This window comes from Hippocampus comes, unplaced genomic scaffold, assembly GCF_001891065.2.
Source record: "Hippocampus comes isolate QL1 unplaced genomic scaffold, H_comes_QL1_v1.1 scaffold128, whole genome shotgun sequence".
Taxonomy (NCBI): Eukaryota; Metazoa; Chordata; class Actinopteri; order Syngnathiformes; family Syngnathidae; genus Hippocampus; species Hippocampus comes.
Window position 1 is genome coordinate 460,029 of NW_017805852.1, and position 20,079 is coordinate 480,107.

Genomic DNA, 20,079 nt, shown 5'->3' on the forward strand with positions numbered 1-20,079 from the left:
GGGCTGTGGATGTGCTTGACGACAAGGCGTGTCCCCCTTTTTTTTTTTTTTGTCTCGTCCGTTATCAGTCTTTTGGACTCGGCCAAAGTTGAGCTTAGACAAGTGGCGTTTTCTGTGGGATAGGAACTTTTCAAAGCTTTCCTCAGATTGAAATAAAAGTCCAATTTTCATCCTCAAAAGACTGTCCTGTCTTCAACAACCAACAAGAGTCCACAAGCTTAAAATAATGCCCAAAATGTTTTGTAAATAATTATAAAAGTCAAAATGTTTGTCGTAAAAGTTGTACTCCCCCCCCAAAAAAAATTCTATAAACAAGATTGTGACTTGTATATATATATATATATAAAAATATAGAATAAAAAAATATATAGTGTAGTGCAACTGCAGGTAAGACTCATTTTTCTCTCTCTCTCACTTGCCCCCGTTTTTTGGCAACGGGTCACTTCACAGTCGTCAAATTATTTTAATGAACATTTCTGTTCTTTGTTATCCTTAAAAAATAAATAAAATCAAAAAAAGTTCATGCCTTGCTGAGCACCAGCACGTGTCAGGCAAACTCGAGGCATCAATCCTTCACAACCCCAACCGTCCGTCCGTCCGACCGTCCGTCCGTCCGTCCGTCCGTCCGTCGCCTGCTCCCTCCGCCCAGGCAGGTCGGCCCCGGCGGCTGAAATATGCTCTATTAATTTCCTGGCGACAAACGGAGAGGCCAAACATGTTGTCTTCAAATATACAGCAGCATTCAAACATAAATACTCAGAATCATGTCATTAAATGATTTCATTTTTTTTTCGTAATTTGTTGAATAATGATAAATACCGGGTGTAAAAATATTTCATTTTATGGATTGTACAGAAATAAAATCAAATACATTAAATAAAGGTATATTTATTTCCAAAATATTTTTATAGTATAAAAGTCTTCATATATAAAACAAAAAAAAAAAGTTTCAAACACTGATTATAATATCCGATAATAACAGCGCATGCTCATTTGGTTGCCAACTGAAGGATGTGGAAGTTGACTTCAAGTGTGCTAAAGCGAATACATTCAAGATTTCAATATCTTTGGTGGCGAAAATTTATCAAGGCAAAAATCTGTACAAAGTGCAACATTTCTTTGAAATGACGTGAAATTATTTTTGGACGATGGGGAAAAAAAAACAAAAAAAAAAAAAACAAAGAAGGCTAATAATAAGACGGGTACGGTCGTGGCCCCCTGCGGCAGAGCGGGGGCTACGCTCTATTAACTCCCTGACGACAGGCGGGCGGGAAGGTATCTTGGGAACGGCAAAGTCTCGCCGGGGTCCGAAAACCTCGGGGGCGTCCGTCTTGTCGCCCACCCGTCACGTGTTAAGGGGAAAAAAAAAAAAAAAAAAAAAATCACAAAAAAAAAAAAAAAACGGACGGTTGGGCGAGTTCCACGTTGACGAGACGTCGCCGAGAGGAAGATGAGCGGGATTGGCAGGAGGATCCGCCCCCTGACCCACTACCGCCCGACTCCCCACGCCCCGCCGGGATTGTTCTGACAAACTCTTCTTTTGTTTTCCTTCAATATGCTTGCGTTGCATTCAGTGTGAATGATTGTGGGAAAATATAAAAATTTCAATAATCATCATCGTAAAAGGGGCTGGAAGAATGTTGAAGTCAAAATAAATACAGGAAAAAATGTGAGAAATTCTTCTCTGATAGGTGGCGGCGGGCGTCTGGACGTCATCAGCGTGGTCCTCTAACGCCGGACGCGGCTGAAATTTACACAGCGACCCTGAAGGCAACACAAACAAAATAATATCTTAGGAAGAATACACAAAAATCTTTGTGAGTGTGATTTCAATGTTACGATCACATGGAATTGGGGAAAAAAAAGTCTACAATAAAAATATTGAATTATCATTGCAAACAATGAAAAAAAAAAAACCATCCTGCCTGTATTGAAAAACTGATATAAAAACATGACTCATTGTGTATATTAAATACAAAAAAAACAATGCGGCTATCATAAAGTAATCACGCAATTTTATAAACAAACACAGAGCATCGTTCTAAAACAAATTTTAAAAAATGAATCTTCTCAATCATATATACTCATTGTGTCCACATGATTATTATTCCGACTATTATTATCATCATACATCCAATACTACATGATGAAGATGTCCGCATCATTGGTTAGAATCCAAATAAAGTAGTACAAATGAATCATGTCTCTCGGCTACAAAACAATTTCAAAATAAAGCTCCGTCGCCCTTTAAAAAAAAGGCGACCAAAGAATGAACAAAGGATGTCTGCAATCCAGTCGAACAAATCAAGCCGCTCGGATAGAGAAATCACTCAAGGTCATACGTGAATCATTTCCGATGCCCGATATGCAAACCCCAAATACAAGAGGACATTGGCTTGAGAATGGCTTTTTTTTTTTTTAAAGCAACTTGAGCCTGAATCAAAACTCCAACTGAAATATCCATCATGTTGAGAATACATTTGGACAACAGCTGGTGCAAATATGGCATCATAACGTCTTCCTTGTAGCGCGTGAATGTGGGGACGCGTGCGTGCGTGCGCGCGCCAACAGTTGCCGCGGCGACACCAAGAGGGAGCTCTCACACAGCGAATCCCTCATCAGCACACCCACAGACAGAAACTAGGAGCGGACGTGCTGAAAGCAGAAAAATCAAACGGCGCGCTGTCGCGCAGCGCTTCACATCGTTGAGCTCATGTGGAGTCAATTCCGGTGGTGCCAAGTAACCAAGTACAAATACTTTGTTACACTGCTTTAAAGGGGAACTAGATTTTTTTTTTTTTGCACAATAAATGAAAGTTGTGCATCATGTAAAAAACAAAGAATAATAAAATAATCATAAAAAATGATGGTCATTTCACTAAGATCGGCATAGTGAGCGACCGCCCGACTGGTGAACGCTTTTTCTTGGCAATTCACATTTACGCAAAACTATCGGAAAGCCTCATGGCCCGAGGGGGCGAATGACGAGGACGCTGCATCGACGCATATCTATCGATTTCGCTATCTACACACATAGATGCAAACGGTTGAGGTCCCTCTTAGCCAATGGGATGCCACGAAGATGCAAGGTAATAGCCAATGGCAGAGCAGCTCCAAGTATGTTGCGTTCAGGAAACTCGGAGCTGCGAGTAGCGGCCCATACTGTATTTTGACCTTTCGTATCTTGAAATTTCTTTCGTAAACAAGAAGCAATATTTTCCTGTCGAGGCGTTTCGTAACTTGAAAATTTCGTATGAAGAGACGTTCGTAAGTAGAGCGACCACTGTACCTATGATGGCCGTGGCTCATTGAAAACTACAAATCACAGAAAAGATTTCAGTCACTCGGAGGAAGTCAAGCAGCCAAAAATAAATTCAACAGAAAACATTTTTAAATATTTACAACTACAAGTACATCAAAAGGTTTTGATGACACACTGAGTTGCTAAATAACAGCGTGCAAAATGATGCGGAGGGCATCCAATCGCACACCACATTTGCGTCAAATTCTTTCTTCACTTCCTTTGTTACTTTCCTCGCACGCTTTGGTCAATAACGAGCAAATCCCGCCCGCTCTACAAATCAAAGAAAAAGTACAAATGTAAATTAGCCGGCCATGTGTTGCTTGCCGCGCTGACAGCTTGATGGCGACTTAGACGCCATCCAAAATGTTTTTTTTTGTGTGTTTTTTTTCTTATTGGCTTGTCAAGTGGAACTGATGGATGCTTTACTTCCACTGAAGAGATCGCAGAAGCAAAGTGCGACGGAATCACGGAGGAACAATCGTCCATCTGTGGCGTGGAAAAAGTCGACGCGTAATCCAGTGGCAAGATGTTTCTTTTGCGGCGAGAAGATGCCGGCTTTACCAAGTACCGCGGATACTTTTTCAGCTTCACTAATCCGGGGTTTAGCGAGTCCGACTGCAACGTTGTGACTCAACGTGCTTCTCTTTTCACAAACAGTCTCTTTGCCGCATTATCGAGCAACATGCTCCGAGTTTACGACCGTTTCTGATATCAAAAAGGACCGACGTCGACCATTTCGGTTGCAAGCAGACGTTTCGGGCTCATTTCCGGTGGTTCTTCGAAAGGCGAAGGAACTCAACTACAAGATTTTTTTTTTCTTTTTGAAATTCAGCCCTCATAGCAACATAAAATTTGGCTGATTTGTCCTTCATGAGTGGACCCACAAAAAAATAAATAAATAAAAATTCTCAAGAGGGCAACAGAAATTTGGTAGGCACGTCAATTTTGAGCAGTCTCAAAAAGACTGTTTGCTTCCGAGAGTTTGCACATGTCATGAAGATTGTTTTTGTCTAGTTGGTTTTTTTTGGTCAAGATTTGTTGAAAGCTGCAAAAACAACAAACCGTCGCAAACCATTTTTCTTGCCTCAAAGACATTTTGAACATGTTAGAAAATTGATGGCGACAAGTAAAACGATTTGCAACGATTAAAACTATTTGTCAATACCCGGCGAACGTCACTGTAACCTTTAACGAATCCTGACAAAATAAAACCCCCCCAAAAAAAACAGTCCCTACATTCGCTAACGCTCGCCGCTGAGTGAGATACCAGCTTGAGTGTTTCTCACGAGTCGACCAGCAAAAAGTTTCAGTAATCCACGTCTGAAGAAACACAACATGGCTGCCGTTTGGGTTGAAATGCATCAATTGAGAGCTGTTAATGGTCATTAAAAGTAGAAATTGAAGGCATCTGCAATGGACAGAGTGTGTGAGCAATCCACCCTCGTCCACAAGACTGCTGGCCATCTTGACGCTAGCCCCTCAAACACACACTGCCCACACAGCGCTGCCATCTGGCCTGCTGGGAAATGGCAGCCACCCGAGACTCGGCCAAAAGCGTGATGATCACCGACCACTCCGACGTTTCTTCTTTTTCGTTGCCGCACGTGGACGATATCGGTGACGTAAACAACAAATCCTGGAATGCTAACATGCTAATGGGAAAATGTGCTATCATGAAACTGACAACCTGACCAGAGCAAGGGCCGAAGCTGATCGATAATGATTCCAAATCATGCTGGGAGAATTGACAAAATGCTCACCAGCTCACAGTCGACACGCTAACCTATCGTAATCTGCCAACAAAAAGAATGAAGCACGAACAGTTTGGCCCACACCATGAAGTCAGGTAAAATGCTAACATACCAAAAGTTGAAAACAACCTGAATAGCCCAAAAAAATAATTTTATTTTTTTTTTTTTAAAAAGTGCTGAGGCAGATTAATAAGGTTTTGACTCATAACCCCGGAGTCAAGTCCTATTTCCAATGAGAAGTGATAAAATGCTAAAATCGGTCGTGTTCTCAGCAGGAGCGCGCGGCAGTCATTTTTGAGTTAGCGTCACGCTAAACAGATGCATCCACAAACAGATAGCGCTGATGCAGTCTTCCGAGTTTGCGGCACAATTTACGGGAGGGTATTAAACCGTCGGCCTGTGATGCACTGCGTGAGTATCAAACACTCGGAAGGGAGGAAGCTGACAGAGCGGAATGTCGCCGTCGGAGCTGTCATCCGCTGACCCGGGATCAGCGGCGACAGCTTGCTCTAAAAAGTTAGCAAACGGCAGCAGCATATGCAGAGCAGTCTGGAAAAAGCATCTCTGAACTTCAGCGTCTGCACCAATCAATCGCTCATGGTGGACTTTTTTTTTTTCCTTTCTTTTTTTTTTAAAATTAAACCGCAAAAGAAGATGAAGATGTCAGCCATTTTGGATTGAAGCAGCCAGCAAAGGGTTATCTTTGACGTTAACAGTGGCCCCACACAAACTCCTTTTGAAAATTCTGCTCTTGAAACCTGTTGAGTCAAATTCCATCACCTTGTTTTCACCTGCTCAAATTAGCGTCGTCTCACAAAGCTAGTAGCCGTTTGCCGCCATTTTGTCGTGGCTGCAGCTGTTCGGTGCCCATCTGCTTCCCTGGAGTTGAAGCCTCCCTCTCTCTCCATTTTTTTTTTTTTTTGTGTGTGTGTGCGCGCGTGAGTAAGTGCACATCATTGGCAGCTAAGCGCTCTGGGCTCCGTCCCTGCGCTTGTTCCAGAGAAATGCCAATAGTTTTGGCACGGGCGGCAGGGCCCTCGCAGACGGCGCGGGGACGGCACAGATGGCGCTAATGGACGAGCGGGATCCAACCGAGGGGACCCGGGCGGAGCCGCGCCACCGCGCTGTCCGAATCGTTGCGCGGTGTTGAACGCCGCGTAGGGCCAACTCGAATGCTCCCGCAAGCCGCAGAGGCGCGCATCAAGAATTTAAGAGCATGAAATAATCATAAGCGGCGCGCAGTGGGGCCAGCGCAGACAAGAAAAGATTGTTCTGCTTCGTGCAAGTAGCTTAGCGGCTAATTAGCGCTGCACATGCAGTAAGCTAGCTAGCCTGTTAGCAAAAAAAAAAAAGTAGTCAGGGTTCAAAAGTGAAGCAGCTCTACTGGAAACACGAACAAAGGCCTCATTTTATGACGGTAAAACTTCAACACATCAAATAGAAACGATTCATGTCATGAAGGGACGGGGCAAAAAAAGTAAACGACAACAAGGCAACCAATTTTTTTTCTTGCCCTGAAGCTTTGCCAGGTTACACATTCTTGAGCAACCTCTATTGGTACAAAGTTGATACTACAGTCGAATTCATCAGATTCCTCGATCTCGCTTATTTGATCGGGTAGATTTGAAAGCGACAACCCGAGTCATGTTTAACAAAATAAGTAATTTCTTTTTAATTTGAGTTTGATATAATTCATTAGTGTATTCAATGATGATTTTAATTTATTTGAATACATTTTTCTCATTTATTTTACTTGACTGAATTCATTAGATTACGAAAACCAAGTCATAGTACAATAAAAAAGTAATCATTAAGTAGAAAGTAAGGTCATAATATGCCCACAAAGAAAAAAAAATTGCAATTTAAAAAAAAAAAAATCCTAAAAAAAGAGGACCTGAATTTTACAAGACGTTTTTTTTAAATTATTTTACTAGAATGAAGTCCTGATATTATGAGAAAAAGGCATCATTTCTGAAAGTTACGTTGAAATATTAAGGCGAAGGAAAAAAGAAAAAATGAAAAGCAAATTGCAAAATTCCATTAACTAAACCCATTGCGTGCGTGGTTATGAAAATGTTATACTGGTGAAACCGATCAACTTCTACCTCCGCGTCAAAAGTGAGGGGGTTCATTTCCCCCACATTCACTGTCCCGCTCCCCGCATGTGTGCAAAATATTCAAATGTTTGTTTAAAAGCACTGCAATTTTTTTCCCCTGCCCAAAGAAATGAAGCCAGAGGTCACACAGCTGCTCAGTGTCGCCAAAGCCGCGCCGTCCATAAAATGCAACAACTCCAAACAACAACAAAATACACACAGCGGCGGACATTTTGTTAATTCCCCCCGTGGGTGCCAGGGCGTATCAGCGTCGAGGGTGGCGGTGGCGGCAGTCAGGGGGTGCGGGGGGGCCACCGGGCTCATGTGTACTTTTAAATTATGCGCGGGCATCACAAAGCGGCCCCGCCGGAGATGTCACATGTGCTTCCGAAGTGCAGCAAAAAAACATAAGCTCGCATGTCTGCAGGCGCCGTAAAAGTCTCGTGGTGGCGTGCTCATAAAAACACGCTATTCAGCATTAGGAGACCTTTTTTTTTACAAGCCACCGCAGCTCTTTAACGCTGCCGAGTATTCGTATAAGCTGCCAATTTAAGGGGGCACATACTGTACTGCGCAACATAAAAGAGCGTTACAAATACAAGAACACAAGACGTGACATGAATACTCCTACTTTTGAAAATACACACACACACACACACACACACACACACACACACATATATCTGTAATACTGGTGGTGAGTAAATAACATCTTTAGTGTGATCGAAGTTTAATATTCCATAATGTGTAAGCAATGTGTATCACGTATGTACATTTGAATTGAAATGAATTACTAAAGTAGGCTTTTGTTGATGGAACACTCTAAATCGTCCCTCGGTGTGAGTGCGAGCGCGTTTGGTTGTTCGGCTGGCAACCGGTTCAGGGTGTCCCCCGCCTACTACCCGACCAGAGACAAATGGGAAAGACCCTCGTGAGGAGAAGTGGATCAGAAAATGGATGGATGGATTACTATGGAGGCACACTTTTCTTATTAAAAAATGTTGGACTCAACAGACAAGTAGAACTTCTCCCCAAAAGTCAGTCAAGTAAGGGAAACGCGTTACGAGCCACCGCCATTGCTTTGTCTTTTGGAAAGGAGACGCGTCGCGTCGACGAGACGCGTCGCTGCGAGCAAGCAAGACACAATTAGGTGCGTGTCATCAATCAGCAAAGGAAAAGATTGGCGGAAAACGAGGCTCGGTGGGGAAAAGAAAAGGAACGCGCAAAAGTGTGAATAGCTCATTGTTGTCTCATCATCGGGACGTGATGAGCAAGGCGCGAGCGGTCATCGGCGTGCAAGTTGAACGTTTGATTGGAATCGAGTTTTTAGATGCCGAGTTAAAATTTGACTAAGTGGGGAAAATTGTATTCGTTTAAAGGAATGAAATCAAAAACAATAAACATAATTTGTCTATAATTAAATTGTGTTTTCTTCTGAAAATGTTGAGTTATTCCTTAACATTTTTACCACATGACTTTTCAATTGAATTGTGGAATTCCTTTATTCCCTATATTAATTCCGATATTATGTGATTACATGATATGATATTATTAACTCGTGCTACATTCATTATTAACTCGCATCTAACTTTTCATGTGCTTGGTCATATATCAGCATTAAATGTGATTTTCTAGAGAAAAAAAAAACAGTTACAGCTTTAAATCTGCGACACGGAGCAAAGTTGTTATTTACGAGGTTATAAAGCAACACTGGTGAGCGCGGGTGAGAGAAACGTGAAAAAATGAAAATATGCCGATCCTCCAGCCGAACGCTAATAACGCACGCGATGGCTGGAACGTGATGCTGGAGATTAAATACAGTGTGTGTGTGTGTGTGTGTGTGTGTGTGTGTGTGTGTGTGTGTGTGTGTGTGTGTGTGTGTGTGTGGGTGGGTGTGCGTTATCCTAAAACGTGGTTAATTGTAACATTGTGACCACAGACGATATCTTCAGTAATGGTGAAATTGATTCTATTATCAACTATCCGTACGACACTCGCTGATGTGTCGACCAAAATGGCAAACATCGCAAATCACAAATATCCAAATTGCAAACATCAAACGGATTCTATTTTGTTCAAGTCCGGGTAAAGTTAATAACACAAAAACAATTTTAAAAAATCACCAAGAACCAAAGCAACATTGTAGTTCGTTACAGTCTGTCTAAAATCAGTTTTCATGCCAAGAATGCGTCATGTCATGCCTATCTTGAACCACAAGGGGCCCTAGCTACATCGTATTAGTTGGTTAGGATTTTTTTGTGATGCAGAGCCACGATCATTGTTTTGGGGGGGACATCTCAATGATGTCTTCGTACATTCCGAAATTTTTACTGGCTTTATAAGCAGTCAAAGACCAAAAGGTACAACTTTTGTGTGCTATGACTCGTCGGAGCCCAAACGTTTATCGGAACGTAAATCTCAAGACGTTTTGCACAACAAGAATTTAGGTTTGTTGACGGAAAAGCATGAGGGCTTATTGAAAAAGCTTACATATGGCCTGGTGTGTGTGTGTGTGTGTGTGTGTGTGTGTGTGTGTGTGTGTGTGTGTGTGTGTGTGTGTGTGTGTGTGTGTGACACACTGGGGCTCAGATGCTCGCACCAAAATCAAGTCGTGCGATGATTGTCAACTTTAGCGTTTGGCCGGTGAGATTTAACAGCTTTGAAGCTCTGGCAACCAAACAGAACTGCTTGTACGCCATCGATTTAACTCACAAACACACACACACACACACACACACACACACACACACACACACACACACACACACATGGCATTACCAACCATAACTCTCACACACAAACACACACACACACACGAAATAATACACATTTAAGTGTGCAGACAGGCCCACACACCCACTTGTCCCCCTTCACGGCGGCTTCATTAGCGGCGGTTTGCATCATCCCCCTGGTGAAAACATCGCATGTGATCAGGGCAGCCATTCTTTATCGCTTGCTGCCACAACAGAAAGCCGAAGCTTCACCGGAAACCTGCCGCCCGCCCGCTCTTTGCCGTCTTCATTACGCGCCGGCACTGCGGCGGGCCGTCGGCCCCGAAGCCACCCGGAAGCACGGCGAGGCCGCCGCCCCAAACGCGAAAAATCCAAAAGAGCAGAGCCGCTAGCCAGCTGACGGGCTAACTCGCCAAAGACGGCTACTGGAGGAACGACATCCGTCGCGGTCGACCTGATTTCGCCGCGTCGGCTTTTTAACGACAAATCACAGGAGGCGAGGTCGACGGCGGCGAGAGCGCTTAATTAAAAGTGGATCATCTTTAATTAAGTCCCACACAAGCTATCAATGGTAAAAGATCACACTGTCATTAAGGTTAATAAGCTGCGTTATTAACTAACTCCACCGGCATCCGTCAAAGACACAGAAAAAAAAAAAGGCAAATGGAGAGAATTCAAGTTGAAATGTGGCATTTTAGTGCGGGAAGGAAAAAAAAATGACGACAAGCACATCTGGAAGGACTCCAAGGGGGTTTTAAACAAGCGGTCGCGTCGCGCCAACTATTGTCACATCTGCATCTTTTTTCCATCATCAATTATGGATGGCGGTGATTTATTCATTAGAAAAGAAACATCCTTCAAGACGTCATCTGCTCCGGCTTTGGGTTTCCACGCCAACGAGGCTGTTTGCTAGAAATAAAAGCGAGGACCGGCCAGCTACGGGACGGGAGTGGGACACCAGTGGCATCATGTGTCGCGCTAGCCGTCACATGCGGGGTCATTTTGACGGGCTGACACGAACCGACAATATGCCGCTTCAGACGAAAATGGCGACCTTGCCGTGTCTTTTAGTGGGTCTGCTTATGGTAGACATTTCCACGAAAGTCAATGTCGTGAACTAAAAACACACTTGGGGCCTGGATTTTTCAAAACTCTCCAGAATTTCATCATTTTAGCGAAACTGGAAACGACCGGCTTTACCCGCAAATTCAAACCAAAATGTCAGACTTCCCGTTCCTTTTCGGGAGCAAGTTACTGCGACTTTTTTGTGGGTGTTGACCAAATTTCATGGTGCTACGTTCGACAGGTTTCAGAGTCTGAATTTTTAAAATCATCTGAGAATTTTGGCTGAGTAAGAAAACTGCAAGTGAACCAACACAACCTCAAAACTCAAACCAAAATGGCAGGCTTCACGTTTCTTGTGAGACAGGGGTTCCTTGAACATTTTTTGTGAGTCTACTCATGACGGCTACGTCTAGGAAATTTCATTTTGTTCACTGAACCAGGCTCCGGGGGCTGAAGTTTTAAAATGTCTCAAAACAGTTGATCTTAGCAAATCTGGATACTAAAACTCACACGAAAACGACAGTTTCTTTTCGGACATGGGATATACTTTTTTTGTAGATCTACTCATGAAAGACACACCGACCAAATTTCGTAAAACTAACTGAAACAAATCAAGGGTGAGCCCCCTAAAAAACGCCCCTCAGACGTCATCTTGGTGGAAATGGCCGAAACGCCAAAATGGTAGATTTCCATGTGTCTTGGAGAGCATTGTTTCTTCAGACTTTTTTGTTGGTCTTCTTGTGATAGTCCTGCCAACTAAATTTTTTTGTCACTCAGTAAAATGGGTTTAGAAACAGCCAACATATAAAATATCTGCTCCAAAGCAGCAAAATGGCAGACTTCCTGTGTATTTGCAGGCATGGGTTCTGGAGACGTTTTTGTAGGTCCACCCATACCGACCAAATTTCACGTCACTAAGTGGATTCGGGGCCTTTCGGCATCCTGCTCCGACCAGGAGCGTCAACTCTGTTTGTCAACAGAAGGTTGCAGAAGGTAATGAACACAGCGTGTCGACGTTGGCATGTGTATTCATACCGCCGTGTCGGCGGCGGTGTTCAAAACGCTTTTTGCGCGCACGCGAGGGCCTTTCACTCCGAATTAGGCGGCGTTACATTCATGTATACAAAATAAGCATGCGCTCATTGAATATTCACTGTGAACATATTCCCCGCATAACATGACGTCCCCGCTTCCACCCTTTTAAAAATTCAAATCAACGCAGGGGAGCATTAGAATACATTACAGCGAGGATGTGTGACACCCCCCCCCCCCCCCCCCCCCCCCCCCCTTCGCTCAGCCCCTCCTCCTCCTCCTCCTTTATACGTCTGTCAGGAGGTGAAGGAGGAAGAGGCGGAGGAAGGCAGAGCGCACGCGACCGAGTCGGCCCCTGCGACGCTGACGTTAACAATAATGTAATTTAATTAAAGGCAAGATCCCCGCCGCCTCTTCTACTCGCTTTGATTTTAATAGGCGATGAAGAAAAGAAGCCAAGAGAGGAGCGGCGGTCCGAGCGAGGACGAGGGGGCGGGCTGGGGCGGGGGGAACATCAGGTCAGATCGGATCAGGCCGCCAAACTGGCCCCCACCGACCCGAGCGCCCTCCCCTCGTCTTTGTCCGGGGTGCAGGTACCAGCCCAGACCACCCAGATACAACAAGAGCCATCAGCTAATGGGGAGGAAAGACGAGCGGCGTGGCCGCATCCGCAAAGCACCACAACAACCGCGAGGATGGCCAAAAACATATTTGGGATTAAGTCCCGCGGCCGGAGAGAAGTAATCCCAAACTCCATGAGAAGGGATCACAAATAAATGACATTAAATCTGGATCCATGCTAACATCGAACAGCAGCAACCGTCAAACTTGTTTGTTGTTGCTCTCAACTTGGAAAAACACTCGCTCCGCTCGACAAAAACAAGAAGGTTTTATCGAAATATTCTAACCAAAGTGCAGTCATTTAAGCCATCACAAAATGGAAAGACGAAAAGCTTACGACAAAAGGAAGAAACTCAAATGCGGAGAGCACGGGAAACCCAGAAACATTTTGGCTTTTACTTTGAGTGCTCATGTCTTCATTCAACTTCATATTTACCGGTAGTTTACTTTTAAATGCCTGTGGAGCTGAAGTTTTCATTTCATTTTCATTTCTTGTTTTAATGTTTTAGACTTTTTTTTTTTCCAAAATGATTTGTGAGGCCATTTTGCATCTATTATTAAAGTAATATGTTTATTCATTTTAATTCCAACTCTGTTTTTTTAATTATGTTTCAATCTGACTATGGATGGATGGATGTTTTTAATTTAATCTGCATTTCATTTTATTTTGTATTTTCGGAATTAGTATATTTGAATTTGACTACACGGTTTTAATTAAATTTTCAGTGCTTTGTAATTTCATTCCTAAATATTCATATCTGGAATAGATCAATTAACTTTAAACTTGAGTCTTTTCATTTCATTGTAATTTTAATTAACATTTTCGATGCCTTTTATTTTTAAAGTTTTACTTGAAACTGTGTTTCACTCATTTGAATTACTGTCTGTAAAAGTGCACATTCAGGCTGAATGAAATGAAAAAAGGCAAAATGATGTCACGTGCGTAAGAGACAGGTTCGGGTTCAAGTCAAAGGTCGGTCGCTATTAGCGTACTACAAGCGCAACCTGACTTGACTTGGTACAAAATAGCTGCTAATATCAGCCTTGGCACTAGCAGCTTGGCTTTTGCTTTAGCTGTGTTATTTTAATTTTCTACACTCAGGATCGGCCCGTCGCCCAATCGGCAGTCAGCAATAACAAAAAAAAAAAAAAAAAAAAAAAAAGCTTCTTGCTATATGAGGTTAATCCTGTTACCAGCCAGGTCCGGAGCAGGAGGGGAGCGAAGGGGGTTGGGGGGGTAGGATTAACATGGCGGTCATTATCAAATTTACAACCAGTCACACAGACATCTGCCCTACTTTTGCTGGCTTCATGTAAAAAAGAAGTCATCTGGTTAAGAGAGAGCGGTCGGCGCTCGTAAACGGTCGCTTGCTTTTTCCGCCGCGGTGAAAGCTGTCACGGCACAGGCGGGGGTGGAGGCGATGGAACGGCGCTGTCAGCTGGCTACTTGTTAGCTCTAACGAGGACGCCCGCTGATAGAACTAATGAGGCCCAGGTCCACTCATAGAACTAATGAGGCCCAGGGCTCGGCACACCGCTAGCCCGCCGCGGCGATACGGCTAGCCGGTCAAGCCGCATTATTGGGTGGCGACGAGAGACGCAGTGAAGGCTCAAACGCTCACGTTTGCACTTCCTTCGCAATTAGCAATTCATGTTTTATTCACGGCAGGACATATTTACAGAGACTTGTCATACAAAAAATATTAAATGGGCCTTTTTAATGACAAAACTATCGCTCTAAAGTTTTGTACTGCATAAAGACACAGTAATAAAATTTCGGGGAAAAAAAAACGTTTTTGTACTTTGTATCACAGTTGGTTTTCGTAAGGGTCGAGATCAGGACTGATGTCCATGCCAATACCGGAGCCTCGTCCAACACCTGGGCTTGGATCAAGACCAATAGGGCTCGACCAGGATCACGTCGAGTTGCTATCCCGACTTCTGAATTCCTTGCCAGACTAGAGAGGATGATGGTGAAAAAGTAATGTCCCACTGTATCTATTTGTGAATTCCACAATGTGTTGTGCTGGAATAGCAATTTCACAACTAATTACACGCTATGACCCAAATAGCTAATAAAAGCACTCTTAATAATAACAATGCTAATATAATTATAGCCTAGTGACGATTACAAGCGCTACCAGCACCTTTACGCCTGGATGTAAATGCAAATGCAAACATTTGCTGGCAACTGTTAGCCCCAAGCGCTAACAGATGTAGCGGTCCTTTCACGCCTTTTGTCTAATAGAAGGCGCGATTGTTTCAAATGATACATTTCAAAGGTTTCACCCACGTCTTTAGCTAGCTAGCTAAATGTGTGAGAGGACAATATGCTAATGCGGCGCTAATGTCTTTTGTAAGAAATCGTTAAGGTAGAATAAAAACACAAGAGGTGGCGAGAATGTGTTTACAATGCGCACCTCCGCATGAAACCCACGAAGCGCTGATTTCCCCATAAAAGGCTTTTAATGGGAAGTAAACACGCTAGCTAATGATGCACCTACGGATCAGAGAGCGTGACATCCCATAATTAACTGGGCTAATTGCTACTAAACTGCTGCGGCGCAGCTAATAAAGTGTCAGGGGAGGTCGAAAATCAACCTCATAACAAACATACAAGTGTTGAATTGTAACCACTGACAATGGACCACATGCTGCTTCACCAAGTCTCAAGACAAAGACACGCTAATCTGATCACATAGAGTAGCCTGCTCGATCAACTTTCCAGTTCTCGTTCTTGGGCCAGGTTTAGCCCCTTGGTCCTAGTCCTTGGCCTTTAGTTCCTTCGGTCCTGGTCTATGTCTTTGAACAGGACTAGGATCTCTTTATTCCAAGCCTATGGTTCTGGTCTACGTTCTGAATACTTCTCTTGGTCTGGGTATCGAGCTCGGTCCAAACCTAGTTTGGATATAGATCGTCCATTTGGCACTGCCTGTACCCATTGTTTGGGTCTAGGTCGTCGGGCTTGGGCCAGTTCTACACCCTGATCCAGGTCAAGGAACTGGTGTCAAGGTTGGTCCACTGTATTTGATGAAATAATGAAATGATTTAAGATAAGATATGTCACAATGTAACTAATTAATTAATTATGTTGGTGTTTACATAACTTATTAATTTTCATGTATAATATATAATTCATAATCAATTATCAATTCATACTTTATGTACATCTAATTTCTTGAGTCAGTTTTTTTTTTTTAAGTAGGGCAACAGAAAGCCCTTTATTAGCATACCCATGTTGGTACGCTATTATTTCCATATTTCAATCCTCCACTCTTGAACATCCGTAGCAGATGACAAAATCCCGGCAACAGCTTGTCCTCCGCTTTAACACGGGACATATTTTCTGGGAGAGAACAGAAGTCTTTGCATGGGAAAAGTCTCGAAGCTGTCAGCCATAAAGTCTCCAGGCTTTGTAGCGTGCTGCCGCGTTATGGGATTATTGTCTTAGTTTCAGTGTAAACATGGCCACCAACGCGCAGCTCTCTTGAACACCAACCTGTTTACAATGTATACAAAAAATCTACACATCCATGTTCAAATGCCATTTTTTTTCCTTTTATGTGAGAAAAACAAAACCAAACCAAGATAACTAATTTCAAAATTGTCATCAATGTGAGCTCTAACCTGTACAACTGAACTGACCATCTGAACTTTACGTGGGGTTCATCCAAATCGGTGGAGAAGTCAAACCATCTGTAAGCTATGTTTTCAGTTTTAGGATGCGTTTCAAATGAAATCTGAATGCGTTTTGAGGCCCTAGTGAGTGATATATTTATGGTTTAAAAAAATTAATATCGTCAATGGGTCTCGGTTTTCGCTATTTCTATTTCTACAGTCATGCTGAGAAATGTTCACGCCGTCTCATATAAACTTCACCAAGGACCCTCGCTAGCAGAGCAATCGGAAATAAAATAGCACACCTAAATAAATAAATAAGACCTGAGTTTTAAAAAAACAAAAAAAAAAAACAAAAGACAATTACATCATGAGATTTCCCACATACACACACAAACGGCACACAGAAAAACGCCATTTTATCAGCGTGGCGGTCCGGCAGCTCGCACTGTTAACCTCCACCAGCACTCGGCCCACTCGTCCCCCTGGTGAGGAACAGATGCGAAGCGAGAGGAACAAATGGAAATCCAACTGGAAGCCCACTCACACACACAACACACACACGAACCAGCAGAACAAGTCCACCGCCTGTTTCGTCGCAGCTCGCCTACTCGTGCTCGGCTTCCTGTCCTACAGCGTGGGGGGCGCGGGGGGGGGGGTGCTCAATAGCCGCCATGTTTAAACACACGGCTCCAAGGGGTTGCCGGAAAACTTGCGCCCCACCCTCTCCGCCCCAACCAACCCTCCCCCATCCCGCCATCTTGCTCTACCTGCCATCCCCAGCCGATCCCGGGAAAAACTTGGCGGCAGATGTTGCGAGCGCCAAGTTGGCTCTGAAGTGCCTCCCTGGTTCCCAGCGCTCGCCCGACAACACAGTCAAAACGCATCAGATCTCTTTATTTGCGCCCGGGGCGAGTTCGGCACCGCAGCTGTGGCCGCCCCCCACCCCACTGCCACCGCCTACCTTTGGTGTCGAAGGCCCTCGGGCGCTAAATGTGAGACCCCGAGAAAAAAAAAAAAAACTGTTTCCCTCTCATTTATTGTCTCGCGCTTCTGCATCTGCTGGAAAATGCAGCAGTTGCTCAGGGCGGTGGCACGGAACTATGGGCGTGTTCATACCACCGTGGGAGCGGTTGGAGGGCCGTGACCCGTGCCGAACAGATGTCGGTAACAACCTGCTTCCTTACACCTGTACGAAAACCCCGAAAAACATTCTCTGAAACATTCATGACCCCGGGGGGTTCCTGTCGGCCATCAAAAGCCGCACCCCCTGTCCCACCTTTGACAGCCACCTGCAAAGGGACGCTTTGGAATTGTCACGCTGGAGTGACAAAGTACCAAAACTCAACAAAAATAATGAAGTGAAAACTTCCGAAAGAAGACCGTGTCATATTTACCAAGTGGAGGCCACTTTGTCCAGTAGATGAATTCACGACTACCCAGGAACTATATTCCACAAACTTTATAGGAAGACTGTCGTACATTTTGGGACAGTGCCTATTTGACTTTTACAGTCGCCATGCATTGGAGCCAAGCGCGAGGGTTCACCCCATCACGTGGATGGGGCAACGACACAAAGGTACCCAAGAACACGCAGAATTCCATTCGTTGCGACGTTTAGTATTCCTGTCCACCAACCAAATGAGCTTTGCCGCGCAGTAGATGGCCATACGGTAACCCCAACAAAAATCGAAACGAAAACAGAAAAGCCATCTACTTCCTTATACCCGTAAAAGTCCCGGGAAACATTTGTTAAAATATTCATCATTGTCCGCCCTCACCGCCTTCTGACTCCTGGCGCTTTGATCGCGTTTGAGCGACTCGAGACAGGTGACACAAGAGAGAGTTGAACTCAAATTGTGTCGTTCCCCCTCCTCCCCCATCAGAAAGGGCAACCACCCACAGCTGACTAAGTGGAATCGGACTGAACCCGCTCCCCGCCCTGTGGGTCCTTGAGGCGGTTGTCATTTTTTTTTTTTTTTCCAATTTTGTAACCTGTTGCTTTGTTTCTTCCCCATTTGGATTGCAAGTTAAAGGTCTTGGATGAACAGCAACAGGTCCGTTTCCGACCTCCCATCAATCCGTTGCCTGTTTGATCCCGACGCGTTCCCTCACCGATTTTGGTGAGGCGACACGCATGTGAATGAAGCATCGTTTTTGCACGGACTGTATTTCTCCACGAAAGATTATCGTGGACTCACAAAAAATTGAAATTTCATTTCACTATCATATCACAAAGTGGCTTAATTAGACCCGAAAGATTTTCTTTGAAATTTCATTTCACTATCTCACAAAGTGGCTTAATTAGACCCGAAAGATTTTCTGTTTTGCCACCCAAATGATTTTTACACGAAAAAGAAAGGAAGATCGAAGCGGCTGCTGACATTTGTTTGTTTAATGTCTCGCTCTGACATTCAAGAAGGCCATCTGGTTAAATCGGTTCGTGTGTTTTTTTTTTTTTGTTGCTCTGTTGGGATTTGGGGGCCATGTCTTTAGTTTTTGACCACAATGGCAGGAAATTGCCTTCTCATTACTGCCACTTTTTAACTTCTGCTGCTATGTTGTTGGGTCATATTCACCCGTGTCATTTATGACTCTTTTCTTTTTAATCTGCAGGTTTTTTGTTGTGGTTTTATTGATTGAGCTGTTTTGCTTCACTTGTTCAGAATTTATTTACTGTTGCATTCAATACTAGGAGAGAATAAGTTGTCCAGCCACACAGCTGAGTGACTCACTCCCCGCTGGCTTTTTTGTTGTTATATTTGACCTGAATTGATTCATTTCAGCATTAAAATTACATCCGCATTTCTAAAAATGATTTCCACCGTTAGTATGTTTATGCAAACAAGCAAACTCGGATGATATTTTTGCCATTTCAAACACCCGCCCACATACCTTATCATCAGAGGTGGGCCTCATGAGGGACACTCGGTCGTACTGCCGTCGCATCAGCGCCCACAAAGCGTCCAGACGACCCTGGTGGACATGGAGCGTTTAACCCTTGCCGTCGAGCTCTAAGGCTGAATGCGAAAGCACAGCTGAAGACGCTTCACCTTGATGGGCGTGTACCACTTGCGGTCCGTGCCGTGGTAGGAGGCGGCGGCGGGCCTGGATGAGGGCCGCTTGACCATGGGTTCCTCGGCATCCTCGGGCATGGACACCACGGCGTTCTTGGCCTTCTCCAGACGGGCGCCCTCTTCCGTGGAGCCCTTCTCGCCCCAGCGCACCTGCGCAAACCAGGCAGGGCAGACGGGACGGCATCAGTTTTTTGGGTTTTGTTTTGGCTGCTTGCAGAGACGACCAAATGAGCCGTGATCACACCGACCGACAATTTACAGTGTTCCATTAACCTACCAAGTATGCTTCTGGAATGCCGGAGGACACCAGCCTACCCGGAGAAAAGCCACACAGCAAAGCCGGGGTCCGAAAATGAACCCCGGACCTCTGCACTGTGAGGCGGACATGCTGACCAGTTAACCACCGCGCTGCCCTATTTTCGTAGCCTTTTTGTGACCACATATGTTCTGATTGCAAGATAACGGATCCCAGAGTGCAACTGTGTGCACAAATTTTGTACTTTTGTGAGCAAATCTTTATGAAAACTAGGACTGTTGGAAGACTTGAAAGGATGTTTACAGGTAGATGTTTGAGGCCTTGGCGGTGGGTGGGGTGGGGGTTTCTTTTTGAAGCGAGGACGTGGCCTGACAAGGCTAATCAAAAGGCTATGCTTAAAACCCCTCGAGGATGCTGGGAAATCCCTGTGATGATTTACAGATGATGTGGGGTGGGGGGGGGTACGGCGGTAAGGATGGCGGACATGTTGACAGCGAAGATGACGTGACGGCATCACGACGGGACGA

At 44.3% G+C, this 20,079-nt stretch overlaps 1 protein-coding gene across 2 annotated transcripts in view; it reads right to left on the minus strand.

Moving 5' to 3' along the window:
- Positions 1 to 935: 935 nt before the first annotated feature.
- The window catches only part of antxr2a (ANTXR cell adhesion molecule 2a), a 45,490-nt gene continuing 26,346 nt past the window's right edge, over positions 936 to 20,079 (minus strand). For both annotated transcript variants that reach the window (XM_019888510.1, XM_019888509.1), the window contains 3 exons: positions 19,273 to 19,446; positions 19,115 to 19,195; positions 936 to 1,764 (listed from right to left, as the gene is read on the minus strand). In XM_019888510.1, the coding sequence (XP_019744069.1) occupies positions 1,729 to 1,764; positions 19,115 to 19,195; positions 19,273 to 19,446 (291 nt within the window). In that variant the 3' untranslated portion in view covers positions 936 to 1,728. The remainder of the gene's footprint in view (positions 1,765 to 19,114; positions 19,196 to 19,272; positions 19,447 to 20,079) is intronic.